The sequence below is a fragment of the Alligator mississippiensis genome, chromosome 2, assembly GCF_030867095.1.
Source record: "Alligator mississippiensis isolate rAllMis1 chromosome 2, rAllMis1, whole genome shotgun sequence".
NCBI lineage: Eukaryota > Metazoa > Chordata > Crocodylia > Alligatoridae > Alligator > Alligator mississippiensis.
This window is the reverse complement of record NC_081825.1, coordinates 15,772,200-15,788,880: the sequence shown is the minus strand read 5'-3', so window position 1 is coordinate 15,788,880 and position 16,681 is coordinate 15,772,200. Positions and strand designations below refer to the sequence as shown.

General features: G+C 41.2%; 1 protein-coding gene across 1 annotated transcript in view; it reads left to right on the top strand.

Annotated features, from left to right (window-relative positions):
- RNF212 (ring finger protein 212) overlaps positions 1-16,681 on the top strand; it is a 31,683-nt gene that overhangs the window by 9,473 nt on the left and 5,529 nt on the right. The window contains exons 4-11 of the mRNA XM_019477608.2: positions 445-501; positions 2,949-3,007; positions 7,192-7,253; positions 7,346-7,415; positions 9,965-10,010; positions 10,652-10,715; positions 14,129-14,201; positions 14,498-14,694. Coding sequence (XP_019333153.2) covers positions 445-501; positions 2,949-3,007; positions 7,192-7,253; positions 7,346-7,415; positions 9,965-10,010; positions 10,652-10,715; positions 14,129-14,201; positions 14,498-14,694 — 628 coding nt within the window. The remainder of the gene's footprint in view (positions 1-444; positions 502-2,948; positions 3,008-7,191; positions 7,254-7,345; positions 7,416-9,964; positions 10,011-10,651; positions 10,716-14,128; positions 14,202-14,497; positions 14,695-16,681) is intronic.

Here is a 16,681-nt window from a genome sequence, read left to right as displayed (position 1 = left end):
AAATATTTTATAAGACAAGTTATACTTGACAATAAGACACAATACATTTTATATTGCCATTGATTTTGTGTATGTATGTGTGTGTGCTTATCTCTCTTCTGAATAAATTCATGGCTTTCAAACACTGTAGGCAAACTGCCCCTCTTTTTTTCTCTTGCTTAATGTCAAACAGTCTTAAAAAAGATTCAGTAAAATAACTTTACTAGCTACTGGGTAGATGAGACAAAATTCAAACATATAGATGTGGTAATACTTAGCTGTTTCCTTGATGCTGACCTGGATGTATAGATCTCCCTGGGATCTATACCTAAAGGCTGTAATGAACTTTTATAAAAAAGAATGTGAGTTGCATCAAACATTTTTCTTCTGCTTCTGTTTGTTGATATTATAGAAATTACTATAACAAATGCACTAATAATGCTACTACCCACAATTTATTTTTAGATTTCAGAATTTCAAGAAAGACACAGAAGAAGGTTATTAGCATACTACAGAGGAAAGGTTTGATTTCTGAGATTTTGCTTGCTTGTTTTGTTTGTCTTATTGTTTTGGCTTTTATTTAGAAGCTGATTTAGGGAAGCTGATTCCTGTTATTAAGGTTGCCTGACCCTTCCAATTATAAGATCTTTTTCATTCAGTTGTAACTGTATAGGCTGAATTGTTTCATGCTGCGTGTCGGCATTACAGTACATTCTTTGGGAAGATTACAGCCAAAATGGGGTAATTCTTTTTGCATTTGTTTTATACAGGTTCGTTCTTGAAATTTCTTCTTTGCAAAGTTCTAATGCTTTGGCCCCATCTTTTGGTATCAGTAACCCCAAGTTGGCATGCAGGCAGCATAGAGGAGGAAGCTGCCTGATCTAAATGCCAGAGAAAAGATAAAAAATTTGAGCCTGGCACTGAAGGATGAGAAGTAGGAAAAAGAGCTAGGATTGGCTGAGCAAGGAGTCTGGGATGGCAGGCATATTGATAGTGACTTGGAACAGAACAGGTACTGCCAGGAGGCAGTTGTATGGGGAAACAATATTGAATGAGGGATTGGGGAAAGGACAGAATCCTGTACTAGGAACAAGTACAGGTGTTATGAGTAGAGTGGGATGACAAATAGATCTGTCAAAGAGCTAGAGCATTGGGGGAGACTAGAGCTAGCACTACATAGTGGGTGCCAGGATCCACAAGGAGTCTCCCTCCAAATGATCCTGGGTCATGAGGTGGCTGGAAACCCCTCTGGGTTTCCAGGCTAGGGATCCAGCTAAGTTCCTTCCTGGATCCAACATATTGGGGTCTATTGCAGCCACAGTGCTCTGCCCTCCCTCTCTGCATGGCTCCACTCCTTCCCTTTTATCTGGCTCTGGGCGCGGGCCTATGACATCACTCCACAAGCGATGCACAGCTGCAGGGAACAGGTGCTTATAAATCACTGATGTGCCATCTCTCCCTGCTCCACTTCCATTGATTCCAATTGTCATAGTTACCAGCAGATGTTACTCGATATTAGCACTGGATGGCCAGGTCCAGGCTTATTGAGGGTGATAGAAGTGGGGGAAGAACAGACATGCATGCCTGTGCTCCATGAGGTTGCAGAGAGTGGATTACCCATCTTGGCTTGTCTGCATCTCGCTTACAGAGATTTCAACTCTTTGTTCAGCATTGGGATTTTTCCATGCTCAGTCTTTAGAGATTGTTTCTTCTGGTTATCTCAACTTGAGGTCAGTACAGTAAAGTTGGTATCTTCGATGAGGTAATTTTAGTAAAGTTGGTTATTTCAGAGTTGGTATATCAGTTTGATCTTTGCCTTGAAGTATTGTGCCTTTGAAGAATTGTAGTTGGTATCTCTACCTTGAAGTATTGTGTAGTTCAAATGACAGGATGTGCAAAATTCCTTTTTTTAACTATCTTCTTTGCACCTGATCACAGATGAGTTTTTCAGCCATCCATGAATTAGCTTACTGTCTGGTAACTTATACAATGGTGCCTTGTTGCTTACACAATCAGTTAAATCTTCTTCTGTTTTCATGCAAATAGTTACCATTCTTTCACCCTCTCATACAGACACTCACGTACACAGAGCATAAGAAGTTCATCTATTCATGTCAAGCAGGGAAAAGCACAAAATGGCGTTTTAGTAGTTCATACAATCATAGAGGTTGATTAATTCAATACTATTATCATTTAAACATAATAACTAATATGCAAAAATTCATACTACACAATGGCAAGTACCATTCTACTCCGACGGGGAAGGAGCGTGGAGGTTAGATCAAGGCCCTCGTGGTGAGGGAGTGGGGCAGGGGCAGGGATGAATGGGGACCTGGCCAGGCTAGGGTGGGACAGTTGGATCTAGGGCTGCTCGTCCAGGGGCGTGGGGGGGGGGGGGTCCCACCACTGTGCACACCCTGGCGGAGGCCCAGGGGGCACATGCCCCCTGATCTGTGTGCTTCTAGTTGGTCCAGGAGCAGTGCAACACCATGTGCCTGCTGCTGCTGGGCTGTGCCACACCCCCCGCCAGCCCCTTGGTGGGACACACATGGTGTTGCATGGCTCTTGAGGTAGTGGGGCACAAAGCCAAGCATGCAGTGGCAGCTGTCTCCACCCCTTGCGCAGATCAGGGGGACATACCCCCAGGGCCTCCACCGTGGTGCACACAGAAATGGGAGCCTCCATGCCCCTGGATAATGCCCCGCTCCATTTCCTACCTGACCACTGGGGCCTTGATCTGCCCCCCCTCCCCTTCCCTCCCAGTTTACCTGCTGGGCATGTTATAGTATATTGAAATATGGTATATGGAATATGGTATATATGGCACATAATATACTGACATGGGTATAATATCTAAAAATAAATAACCGAGACATAACCAATAACTTCTTTATAAAATTAGGTGTTTGACAATCACTTTGTATATTAAACTAACTGAACTGTATTACATCTTGGAATATGTTATGCAGATTGCAAAGTTGGAAGAATCTCTAAAGAAGGCAATGCAACAAATACATCCAGCACAATGGTAAGAGGCTTCACATAGCAACAATACTTTGATTACAAAGAGTATTTCCAAATAATTTAAATCTAAAACAGGCAGGCAAAGTCTGGTCCACGGGCGAGATCATACTTGCGGCAAATTCCATTTCTCAGCAGCCTCTGCCCATGTTGCTGCAGCTGGCTTCCATGGGAGACCAGGGTGCAGGGCAAAGGTTTCCATGGAGACCTGTCCAAACAGTGCTGGCAGGTGTGTTGCTGGGTGAGGAGCTGCTCTGGGGCCAGGGCCAGGATCTTGTGGCAGTGACAGTGCAGACCAGAGCTAGGGCAGAGCTCTAATCCACTGCCTGCACACCCCAGGCAGAGGTGTGCAGCAGCAGATCATGGCCCTGCCCCAGCTCTAAACCACATTGTCACCACCACAAAATCTCAGCCCTGGTCCCAGAGCAGCTCCCCACCCAGCTGCATGCCCTGCCAGAACTTCTTTGGTAAATCTCCATGGAAACCCTGGCCCTATGCTGTCACAGCCCTGCTGCTCCTGGGGTCCCTATGGAAATCAAGTGAAGCAACAGACAAGGGCTGCTGGGCAATTAAGTCTGACCGCCAGCTGGATCTGCCATTTTGTCTACCCTTGGTCTAAAATGAATGTATAGAGTTTAAATTAATGCAAGAAATTCTACTTTTATTTGGTTTTTTTATTCCATGTTCTGTATTTGTGTGTAAATGGACCCACTATGTTTTTTAGCTTTACCAAAATGTTTTCTGATGTCATGCCAGTTTCCCTTTCACCCATTGTCCTGCCCGTTGATCTTGCGGGTTGATAGGCAGTGTGTTCCCTGTTAGCAGAGATATGCCCCCAGCAATTTCCAGGGTTCTCAGAAATTGCTGGAGGCCCATTTCTGTAAGCAGGGAACTGTGACTTTCTCTGCTTCTAGAGAGACACCCTGGAGAACTTTGCTGGGATATTAGCACATTCTTCTGTCTTAGTTGCAGCAATATGGCATTCAAAGCCAGATGAATCATCATGTATTCTGCTTGCAGATTTGCAGTATATACCACATTATTGCTAAATTGGTTGAAATTAGTGCAAGAAGAGCAGTCTCAGCAATATTTACTAGCCTTAACATGCTGACAGAGTAGTTTTGCATTCATTCAGTCAGCAAACTTTCAGACATGCATTGTGATTTCTTGGGACATGGTATAAATTTGAAAAAAGTGAATTTGCAGGATTTCTAAACCTGGAACATCCAAACTTTTGTGTCTTTATTCCAATAAAAAACAATGTGTGTGGCATAAGAATGTCATATTATGTGCGTAAGAAAATAAGATTTATTTGGGTGCAGAAGGATACCTTATTAAAATCCCTTTTTCTTTGCATCAAAGTGCAGAACATTATTCTAATAACCAGTTGAGACTATACTAAAGCACTGTGCATGCATTTGGTAGCTAAAAACAAGCAAATAATAAATTAAATGGAGTTTCACCTTTGGTCATTACTGCATTAATGAAGGAAAGGAAAGTTGATTTTTTTTTCTATAACCACATCTGAACTTGGCCCCAGCAAGTCTATTTATATAATGGTTCTAATCATTAAGAAATAAGTTTTGTTTTAACCTGGATTAGTGACATTTTCCCCCCTTATTAAAAAATATAATTTGGTATAAAGGAAAGTGTCCAGACTATATTATTTTGCAATAATTTCAGGTGAGTTTCTGAAGTGATAGATAGAATATGAATTTGAATATCAGGAGTTTTGAGGTATGCCAAGGAGTTTGATTGCCAGGCAAAAGTCTATTTAGAGAATTTATGTCTCTTTCTCTCTTTAAATTCTGATATAAAAAAATAGTAAGGCTTAGAAACTTGAAGTTTGATTTGTTATGGAGATTCTGCAGCAAGCTATTGCATTGTTCACTCTCAGAACAAGGTAGAATTTATGGCAAATAATTCGATGGGAAATTTAAAGTTTTTTTGCAAAAAAATCTAGTTGATCTAACAAAAGATATCACCTCTACCACAAGTTCCGATTCCTGGGAAATTTAAAGAATTTAAGATCAGATCCCTTTTTATGTTGTTAAGTTAAATGATTAACTGTGAATTACATCAGATCAGTATTAAATTGCCAATACCAATTCCAATTCCAGGGCTTTACTACCCTCCTAGTGAGAAAGTTTTTCCTAATATCTAACCTAAACTTCCCTTGCTCCAACTTGAGACCGTTACTCCTTGTTCTGTCATCTGCCACCACTGAGAAAGGTCTACCTCCCTCCTCTTTGGAACCACCCTTCAGGTAGTTGAAGGCTGATATTAATCTCTTCTCAGTCTTCTCTTCTCCAGACTAAATAAATGCAGTTCTCTCAGCCTCTCCTCAGAAGTCACATGCCCCACCCCCTCACCATTTTCATTGTCCTCTACAGGACTCTCTCCAATTTGTCCACATCCTTTCTGTAGTGGGGGCCTCAAAACTGAGCACAGTACTCCAGATGTGGCCTCACCAGTGCTGAATAGAGGGGAATAATCACTTCCCTTGATCTGCTGGCAATGGTCCTACTAATGCAAGCAAGTATGCTGTTATCCTTCATCACAAAAAGGGCACACTGTTGGTTCATACTCAGCTTCTTGTTCACTGTGACCCCCAGGTCCTTTTCTGAAGAGCTGCTGCTTAGCTAGCCAACTCCCAGCCCATACCGGTGCATAGGATTATTCCATCCTAAGAAGGACTTTGCATTTCTCCTTACTAAACATCATGAGATTTCTTTTGGTTCAGTCCTCCAATTTGACAAGATCTCTCTGAATCCCAACCCTACCCTCCAGCATATCTACTACCCGCCCCGGGTTGGCATCATCTGAAAACTTGCCGAGGGTCCATGCCATCCCATCTTCCAAGTTGTTGATAAAGATATTTAACAAAACCAGTCCTAGGACCAACCCCTGTTGCTAAGTAGACCCTACCAGCTGCTAACCAGACATTGAGTCATTGGTGTTGGTGGGCTCCTTTTGAGACTAATTACCAGTTTTCTATCCACTCTACAGTCCGTTCACCCAACCCATACTTCCTTCGTATGCTAGTGAAAATGTTGTTGGAGACCTTGCTAAAATCGAGATGTATCACCTCCGCTGGTGGTGTCTCCATACCCACAGAGCCAGTCATTTAATCACAGAAGACAATCAGGTTGGTCAGTCAGGACTTGTCCTTGGTAAATCCATGCTGACTGTTCCTAATCACCTTCTTCTACAAGTGCTTGAAAAGAGATTCCTTGAGGACCTGCTCTGTAATTTTTTTGCAGGAACTGGGGTGAGGCTGATCAGTCTGTAGTACCTTGAATCCTCCTCTTCCACTTTCTTCAAGATGGGCACTATATTTGCTCTTTTCCAATCATCCAGGACTTCTCCCAACCACCACAAGTTTTCAGAGGTAATGACCAGTGACTCTGCAATCACATCAGCCAGCTCCCTCAGCAACCTTTGATGCATTGTGGGAGCCAGGGACTTTGACACATCTAAGCTTCTCTAAAAAGTCCCAGATCTGTTCTTTAACCACTGTTGGCTGCTCACCTTCTCCCTAAACTGTGTTGCTTGGTGCAGTAGTGTGGGAGCTGACCTTGCCTGTGAAGACTGAGGCGGAAAAGGCATTGAATACTTCAGCCTTTTCCGCATCATCTGACACTAGGTTGCCTCCCCTATTCAGTAAGGGACCCACACTTTCCCTGATATTCTTCTTGCTGATGACACACGTGTAGAAACAAATGCTAGTTTACTTATGAGATGGTGAGTGCTTATACATTTTAGAGCTTCTTAACTGTTCTCTGTTTGCATGGCATCACCCTGGCCTTGTCCAATCAGGGAGTGCCACACTGAAATCTTTCTCTTATTCTGCCTGAAGAATCCCCTGCTTCCTCTGCCCAGTGAGGCCAGAGGGTTTTACATATTTTACCTAGACACAGGCCCCAGCTTTCCATGTGAGAGGGCCATCTTGCCCACATAAAAACACAATATACAGCAACTAAATGTGCGTGTGGGTGCTACACACATATGATATTATTTATAGCTAACTATATGTATTTCTTTGTCTTATGGGGAACTGAAGTATTATAATAAGAACTATAGATAGGTAACTATAGATAGGTAACTGAATTTTGATAATTAGAAACTACTTAATTAAGCAAACTTTTTTGTTTACTCTATATTCTGTCTTCCTTTTTATTTTGAATTTAGTATCAGACCTCAACAAACTGCTAGACCATCAGTGTCCGCTCCACGTAGAAATCCAGTTGCTAGTAAGAGAAATACTGTTTTAAAATATTAAATATAAAATGCAAAATCACTGATAGTAACAGTGCTCTTACCTTTGGTTTATTAATTACTTTAGTTTCTTCAGCAAAACAGAATGCATTTTCTTCATACTCTCTTCATCTCAATCACCCATCAACCTCTGAAATGTAGGTATAGATCCATTAATTTTCAGTATAAATTTTAAGACTGGTAAAAGATTTGCAATTATCACTTATCCAATGTCTTTTAAATTTACACGTACCTATTTCTTAAGTTGAATGTGTATCCTTTTGGTGGTGAATCCAAATATCAATAACAATGCATTTTCTAATTTTGACATCTAGTTTCCCCTCTATAGTGAAATAAAGGAGAAGAAATTAGACCCTTTGCAGTGATCAGTGCATTCATTCTGTGATTCCAACTAAGCAGTAAATATTACTATTTTCCTGGAATAAGCCTCAATTCAGTAATGTCTTAAAGCACATACCTAACATTAAATGCAAAAATAATTCTGTTAATCTCAGTAGGAAAATACATTTAAAGTAAAGCACATGCCTAAATATTACTGAATCAAGGTCATAATTCTTACCTGTTTCCCATCAGTGGGATTGCACAGAATAGAATTTGGCCCTTGGTTACTATTTACTATTTTAATGTCCGAAGCACTGAATCTCTCCGAATCTCTCTGAATCAAATCAGAGGCTTTCAAATATGTGGGGAGCCGGAGGAAAATCAAGGGCAACATTGGACCCCTGCTGAACCAGATGGGACAACTGACAACTAGCACCGAGGAAAAAGCCAACCTATTAAATGGATGCTTTGCATCGGTCTTTCATCAGTCTCATGGGACGCCTCTGCCCACTACAGGACAGGGAGGTCCAGGTGAGGGAGATCTCCTGCCCTCCATCAATGCTGACCTCGTGAAGGAACACCTTGAGAGGCTGGATACCTTCAAGTCAGCCGGCCCTGACAATCTACACCCCAGGGTACTCAAGGAGCTGGTGAGCATCATAGCCTAGCCACTGACACGGATCTTTGAAAACTCTTGGCACTCTTGTGTAGTGCCTGAAGAATGGAAGAAGTCCAACGTGGTGCCTATCTTCAAGAAAGGGAGGAAAGTGGATCCAGCAAACTATAGGCCTATCAGCTTGACCTCTATCCTGGGGAAGATCTTAGAAAAGTTTATTAAAGAGGCCATCCTTAATGGACTGGCTGATGCCAACATCTTGAGGGATAACCAGCATAGTTTTGTTGCGGATAGGTCTTGCTTGACCAGTCTCATTTCCTTCTGCCACCAGGTGACCTATCACCTGGACAAGGGAGAAGAGATTGATGTCATATATCTTGACTTCAAAAAAGCCTTCAATCTGGTATCCCATGATCACCTCTTGGTGAAACTGGCCTATTGTGGCCTTGGGTCCACCACAATCCGCTGGCTGGGAAATTGGCTCTGTGGTCGGACCCAGAGGGTAGTAATTAATGGAAGTCAATTGTCATGGTGCCCTGTGACCAGTGGGGTCCCCCAAGGCTCTGTCCTTGGACCCATATTGTTCAACATCTTCATTAATGATGTGGAAATTGGAGTCAGAAGTGGACTGGCCAAGTTAGCCGATCACACCAAACTTTGGGGCAAAGCATCCACACGAGAAGACAGGAGGGCGATCCAGGCTGACCTGGACGGGCTTAGCAAATGGGCGGATGAGAACCTGATGGTGTTTAACACTGAAAAATGCCATGTTCTCCACCTTGGGAGGAAAAACCTGCAGCATCCTTACAGGCTCAGCAGTGCTACACTGGCTAGCACTACGGAAGAAAGAGACTTGGGGGTCATCTTTGACCACAAGATAATGCTTTTCAAGCAAATCCTGGGACGTCATTCTCCCCTTGTACTGGGCCTTGGTGAGGCCGCAGCTGGAGTACTATGTCCAGTTTTGGGCCTCACAATTCAAAAAAGATGTGGAGAAACTTGAGAGAGTCCAGAGAAGAACCATGCACATGATCAGAGGTCAGGAAAAGAGACCTTACGACGACAGACTGAGAGCCATGGGGCTCTTTAGCCTGGAAAAGCTCAGGCTCAGGGGTGATCTGATGGCCACCTATAAGTTTATCAGGGGTGACCACCAGTATCTGGGGGGACGTTTGTTCACCAGAGCACCCCAAGGGATGACGAGGTCAAGCAGTTACAAACTGCTGCAAGACCAATTCAGGCTGGACATAAGGAAGAATTTCTTTACTGTCTGAGCCCCCAAGGTCTGGAACAGCCTGCCACCGGAGGTGGTTCAAGCACCTACACTGAACACCTTCAAGAGTAAATTGAATGCTTATCTTGCTGGGATCCTATGACTTCAGCTAATTTCCTGCCCCTTGGGGGCTGGACTCGATGATCTTCTGAGGTCCCTTCCAGCCCTAATGTCTATGAAATCTATGATTCAATTCGGAGAGATTAATGGGTCTCCTGATTCAATTTGGATTCGGAGATTCAGCCTCCAAATCGGGTCAAATTTCCTCTAAATTGAATCAGCGACTGAAGCTTTGCACAGCCCTACTGCACAGTAATATTTGACTACTGCACAGTTAGCATCACTGAAAAGCCGTGCGCTGGTGCTATTGCACAGTACTGTGACAAATATGACAAATATTTTTCATTTTCAATACATTTATTTGATTTTAATATATTTCCCATAATATACATATATATTTTGATTTCTATTCCCAGGGGGGAGGAGATGGAGATTGATCCTGTACCTTTCCCAGTGAAGAAAGTGAGTTCATTTTACATATATAAAACTCAGTTTTTCTATATCCTGGTTGGGGTAAAAGTTTCTTTGTAAAGATTTATTTGTAAAAATAAAGTCAGTGTCCTGCCCTGTATTCTAATGTCATGAATGCTAGATAACAGATACTGATATGTATGAAGTTATTTTTAAGAGTGAGATTGACATTTGAACAATATAAATTCATAGGCGGGGTGGGGTCCAGCAAGGAATAGGAGATGCTCTGTTTACCAGGGCACCCCTTGGAGTGACTAGGAACAACAGCCACAAACTGAGAGAGCAGATTTAGGTTGGGCATTAGGAAGAACTTCTTTATGGTAAGGGTTGCCAGAATTTAGAATTGGCTTCCAAGGGAGGTGGTGCTCTCCCCTTCCTTGAGGGTCTTTGAGAGGAAGCTAGACATGCACTTGGCTGGGGTCATGTGACCCCAATGCTCTTTCCTGCCCAGGGCAGGGGGTTGGACTTGATGATCTACTGAGGTCCCTTCTGACTCAAACATCTATGAATCAAAGTATTTAAAATGTTTTACTTTCATGCTTTATAAAAGCATTATAACTGACTTTCTGAAATACCTTAATGAAATAAAAAACACATTTTTCTCTATTATTAATAATATTCCATGCCTTTAGCTTGAGACAGTGACTGGTCCAGCAAGATTGTCATTGATAAGCCCTCCTCAAGGTGGACGTATGGGTAAGTAAATTCCACAATAGTCATATCATATTTACTTATATATCACATGCACTGTCCCCCCCAAAACATAGCCTCCCTTCCCTCCCCTCAAGCTGTGTCATAAACTGGGAAGCTAATCTGCCCACAGCAGAAATACCCTGGTTTGAGTTACTACCCCACAGTTCAGTCAGTGTGACATTACTATTCAGACAGCTGTGGGATTCAGTTGATTTAATAACTCCTTGCTCTTCACTCTGCACATGTTAACAGTTGTCTGTCCTTGTTATGCTCTTGGTGTCCTACTAATCAAGTTAACCTTTCTTGGGACAATTTTTCTAACCGCTAACTGCTTCTGATCTCTCTTCTCCTATTTCACAGCCCTGGAGACTCTTCAGAGCTTTTCAAAATCATAGACCCACCCATGGACTCCATGCTTTAGTAGCAGCTAAGTTTCCACCTTTTAACTAAGCAGAAAAGTGAGGATAAGTCAGCAGAAACTTAGTTTCTGCCCCTGTTCTATGCATCCATAACTCTGGAAAAATTATGGTTTTTTTTTTTTCATTCTGACTTTCTAAAATAATGTGTGTATTTTAATTTGAGCTGTGTTGAGAAAATACAGTAATTTATTATCTTTTAATTTTTTAAGTGATTTGCTAAATAGACATTAATTGCTTCATAGAGTCCTTTTTTGCTCACAGCTAGGAAGGAAGGTATCATGTAAAGGTCAGTCCAGTGAGGAGGAAACAGTAAATAAACATGAATGAAAAAAGTGTCTGCTCTGTCCTCTTCTCCTATAACCTGAATAATGTTAGCTGAAGAACCACTGTTAATGGCTGCACAACAATTTGATTAATGTCGTGTCAGGAACAGATGTGATTTAATTGTGGTGTATAACAGAGGGTTAACACTGATGTTTTATTTGATTAGAGTATTATTTATTAAACACAAAGTTTATTTTAAACATCTGAAGTAGGGGGGCAGAGGTAATGAAACTAAAACTAAGACCAGAGAGGTGGTTAGCTGCATTAATCTGAAGTCAGCAGAATGTAGAGCAGGGTGTCACCTTAGAGACTAACAGGTCCATAGAGGAATAAGCTTTTGTAGACAACAATTTACTTTTTTAGATGATAGCCTAGGAGAACTGGTTCAGAGAGGCATGAGCTTTTGTAGACAGCTGCCTACTTCATCAGATGATAATAAATAATAGCAGCTGAAAAAGGAGTCTGTTGCCTATGAAAGCTCATGCCTTTCTTGAACCTGTCAGTACAAGTTGATATCATCAAGACAACTTTCTGCCTAAAAGTAAGACAAAACAAAGATGGTCCAGAATGGGAACCAAATATTTCCATTTCATTGGAGATCATCGCTTACAGCACAAGGGTAGGGTGAGGATACCAGGGATTTGCTATGTTGACTATTTACACAAAATACTGTACTATTTTGGAAGTTAAGCAAAACCTCTGACATACATTAGACAACCCTGGAAGGCCCACTGTGTTACAACAACCACCCTGAATTTTTCTATAGGTTGCAGCACTTCCTTGAATCTGCATGCTGCACCTCATTAATAATATGCTTCTTTGACCCTTGGCTAGGCACAGGATGCTCCTACATCAGTGCTCACGGGGAGATGCTCAAGAGAGAACCTTATGGCAGGCTTCTACAATTCCTAACCTAAGCTCTTATGGCCCCTTTACACTACTCCAGCCCTTTTAAGTGGTTCAGTGAGCTGGAGCAGGGATCAACACCCCAGTGCTTCAATGGGTTCCTCCCCTGCTGAATGTTAAGTACAGGTTTTCCTCGCTTTATGCGGGTTCTGTACATGCAAATTTGCTCTTATGTGATGACCCTTTTGATACCAAAAATTTGTTATATGTGAGGTAAATTTACTCTTACGTGATCAGTGTGGTGGAAGCCCACGGTCAGCTGCTTTGTGTGGTGCATTGCGGGAGTGATGTGCACCGAAATATAGTCTCCTTTGTGGATTTGTGCTCCTCGCTTGTTGTCTGCAACATGTGTTTCTGTAGTTGCCATCCTCATGATAGTGCCTTGTGCTTGTGTGCACTGTCTGCTGTTGGTGAGTACCAAAATTGTCTTGTAAAAGTGGGAGAAATGGGTCTGGGGTCAGTACAGTCAAAGTCTTGGCACGTATCCCTATTTGTTACATTGTAAAGTGGGTTCCTTTTATGTGAAATTGAGTTATGTGCTGTTTTCCAGGAACACATGTACAGCATAAAGTGAGGGAAACCTGTACATGTTTAGTTTTTCAAAGGTAAAGACCAGATTCTTCAGTTCTTTATTGGTTTGTATGCAATACACATTCTTTGTAAATGTAATATACATACATTTCTCTCCCATTTCTCAGTAAGCCATAAATATTTTATCATCTATTTTGTATCTGATTTAAATACTTATATCCTCTTATGCTTTTGTTTTTGCTTTTAAACTTACAAATCACAAAATACTCACAGTCTAAGATAAACATTTTTTCATGGTGCTTAAATATAAACAAACATTCAAAGTATGTATCAATATTGTGAGTACAACTTTAATATAATTAAGTGCTCAGCATGCTGAAGATTCAAGCCCAAAGAAAACAGATGCTTCCAGTGGACAAATCCTAGGGAGTCCAAACAAGCTGGTAACACTGGTATAGTGTTACAAAACTGAAGATCAGAACAATGAGCCATTTCTTGACATATTAAAAAGAGTTTTTTTAAGAAATGATGGGTGGAATAATAACTGCAGAATTGAAGCAGCTCAATGATATTTTATGAATAAGAGAAGGGAAAAAACCTACTATAGATGTTGGACCAAATAGAGAATAATTGTTGCAGGAAAGGTGCAAAGTAAACCATCTTACACCAGGTAGTTTTTGAAGGTTTCACTTATGAGAAATTCAGGAATTGGTTTCACCTTTATGGGAGCATTGGGGGGTTATTGTAGCTGTGATGGTCCAGGAAAAATGGGAGAAGCAAAGGTCTTTTATTAGACTAACTATATAGTTGGGTGAGAAATAGCCAAACTTTAGGGTATCACTGTACCACTGGTCCAGTAAAAAATATCACCCACAAAAATCCTTATATGCTTTTTGGAGTTCTGCACAAAAGATAGGAGAGATTTCAGTCCTTTTGGGGAATTGTAGCTGTTCCTGTAGAAAAATATAAATAAACATTGTAGATGTGCCCACTTCTTATCTAGCACTTCTATGGCTATGTTGACCCTTAATATATATAATGCTCCTATAAGAGGAGCTGTGGCCACCTCCTTACATTTCTGTCAGCAGGGTTTTCCACCACAGTTTATCTGGAATAACCAGATGATGAATTTGAGTCAAATTGTCAGCTAAATTCTTCCCTTTGTTTCCAAAATGATGCCTTAAATAAAATGTACCTAATATTTAATACTGTATTTAAACTTATAATTTGTTATAGGTAGTGTTTCCCACAAAGGTTCTCAATCAGATGGACTAGCAGCAAGTCAGAATAGCATACCAGGCTCTGTAAGGTAACTAAATGCGGCTCGTGCTTTTCGAGGTGCTACAACTTTTGAAAAGAAAGTGAAATCTAAATTTGGACTGGCTTCATAATAAATCTGTATCCATGCAGTCCAAAGACTGTATTTGTATGTTATCTTTCTAAAGAAGACAATCTATTTTGCAAGATGACTATAATTTAGTGCAGATTAGTTTATAGAACTTTCCATTAAAATACGAGCTTTGACAATTTCTTTAACTGTTTTCGAAATCTATTGAAGGATTATAATAGTCTCAAATTCTGTCAACCTTTTAACTTCATTAATAGGTCAACACCACTAAGAATACCATATAATGGATGTTCCTTTACTCCTACTTATGGATCACAGAGTAGTAGGCTGGGCATGTGGGATACTCCCAGTTCCAGAACTCCTCAGCTGTATCCATTTACACCACCTTCCTCACAGTCATCTGTAACAAGACCACCAATCACCATCGCCAGTCTTCTGCAGAGGCAACGTCTAGGTAAGTAAAATCAGTGAAAAATGAATTATTTATTTTTAGAAGTACACTTAGTGTAGAATACAAATTAATTACTAGAGTTTAAAGAAACAAATCGTGCAGTGCACAAGATACAGTTTTAGAAAATGTGGGGTATGCTGTAAATACAACATGTATACATATGCTATAAAGGAGTTTAGTGTTTCTGGATGATATGTGGCCTCATCATTCTACACAATATCCAGTGTACCTGAAAATACTGCTCTTGCTTTAGGTCGTGTTCTTATATTTTAATAAAGATTTAGAAAACACTTTAAATCTAATAACATTAAGACTTACTTTTAGGCAAAATCCTAGTTTGGTAAAAACTATTGTTATGGAAACTTTTTTTCTGTTGCCAGTTCTGTTTTTGCCTAGTTAATCCCTTGTAAAGCTGTAAACATCTGGAAGAAATTGCAGATGTATCACATAGACATAATCAAGAGTGAGTGCTTCTAGTTGGCTGCAGTTTAGTCTTCATAGTGTACTCTTGAATTTGAGTTGTTACTGTGGTCTTAGATGCTGAGCAACATGAGGCTCTGCATGGTCCATCTTCAGCTGGCACCCTCATTATCCCTGACATGCTTAGTGGCATTATAAATGTAACTGGGTGGTACATGGCTGGTCTTCCCTCTTCAATTGAAGGGATGTTAGGAGGTATGTGTGTGCGCCATGGCAGTGTGGCTGCTTAGCCTAAGCCAATTCACCTTCCTCCCTTGCAGAGCAGAGCAGAGCAGAGCAGAGCAGAGCAGAGCAGAGGCTGTGGTGACCCAGTAGAATTTAACTATTTACAGAACTTTATTTTTAGGACCCATAAAACTTATTAAACATATACATATTTCCAAGAACTATTTAAAATTTATAATACTAAAGCAGTAAATCTTATTACTCAAATACACAGGCAGAAATAAAGTGGATATAACAGACAGAGGCACTTTATCAATGTAAACCTTGACTCCCAGTGGGCTTCTTATTAGGGTATAGCCTCTACACTCCCAAGCCGCGCAGGCTGCTGGCAAGTGAACAAGCAACAGTGGCACCAGGTTAAGCAATGGTTCACTAAATGGGACCCAACAATAAGTAAACAATGGTTAGAGTACATAAACAAGGTTTCAGAAATACAAAGCCACACATCGGCATAGCAGCCACTTAAATCCAAAGTGATAATCACAAGATCCTCCACAGCATTTTAGCTGCTGACCAAGTAGCCAACAGAACAAGGCAATATGTAAACATCTTATAATACAATATTGAATTAAATAAATTCACAAGGAAAAATACAACTTACAACCCACCCTGCATATATATGGACCTAGGGAAACCTTAAACGATTACATAAATCTTAACAGTTACATCTGGAATCAACAAAAGCACAGTAATCACACTGCATGGAGAAGTAATACACAAAGGGAAAACAGGTAACCCCTAAGGGACAATGCTAACAGCAACTGCTTGCAGTGGAAACGCATAAGCTGCCTCATGCAACTACCAGGGCCTACACACTCTCATAGATGCATACATTGTTAGAGGCTGGAAGGGACCTTGCAGATCATCGGGTCCAGCCCTCCCGCTCTAGGCAGGAAGACAACTGGGGTTAAGTGACCCCAGCAAGGTGACTGTCTAGTCTCCTCTTGAAAACCTCTATGGTAGGTGATTGCACCACCTCTGCAGGGAGTTTATTCCAGTCTGGACACCCTGACTGTGAAGGAGTTTTTTCCTTGTATTAAGCCTGAAGTGACCTTTTAGGAGTTTGTATCCATTGGTCCTGGTCTTCGCTGGGGATGCCCTAGTGAACAGTTGTTCACCAAGCTCCTGATGCACTCCTCTGATATAGCAGTAAGCTGCTATCAAGTCCCCTCTCAACCTTCTCTTCTTTAGGCTAAAGAGGCTCAGGTCTTTCAGCCTTTCCTTGTATGGCTCACCTTGCAAGTCCCTGATCATATGGGCGGCTCTTCTCTGGACCCTCTCAAGT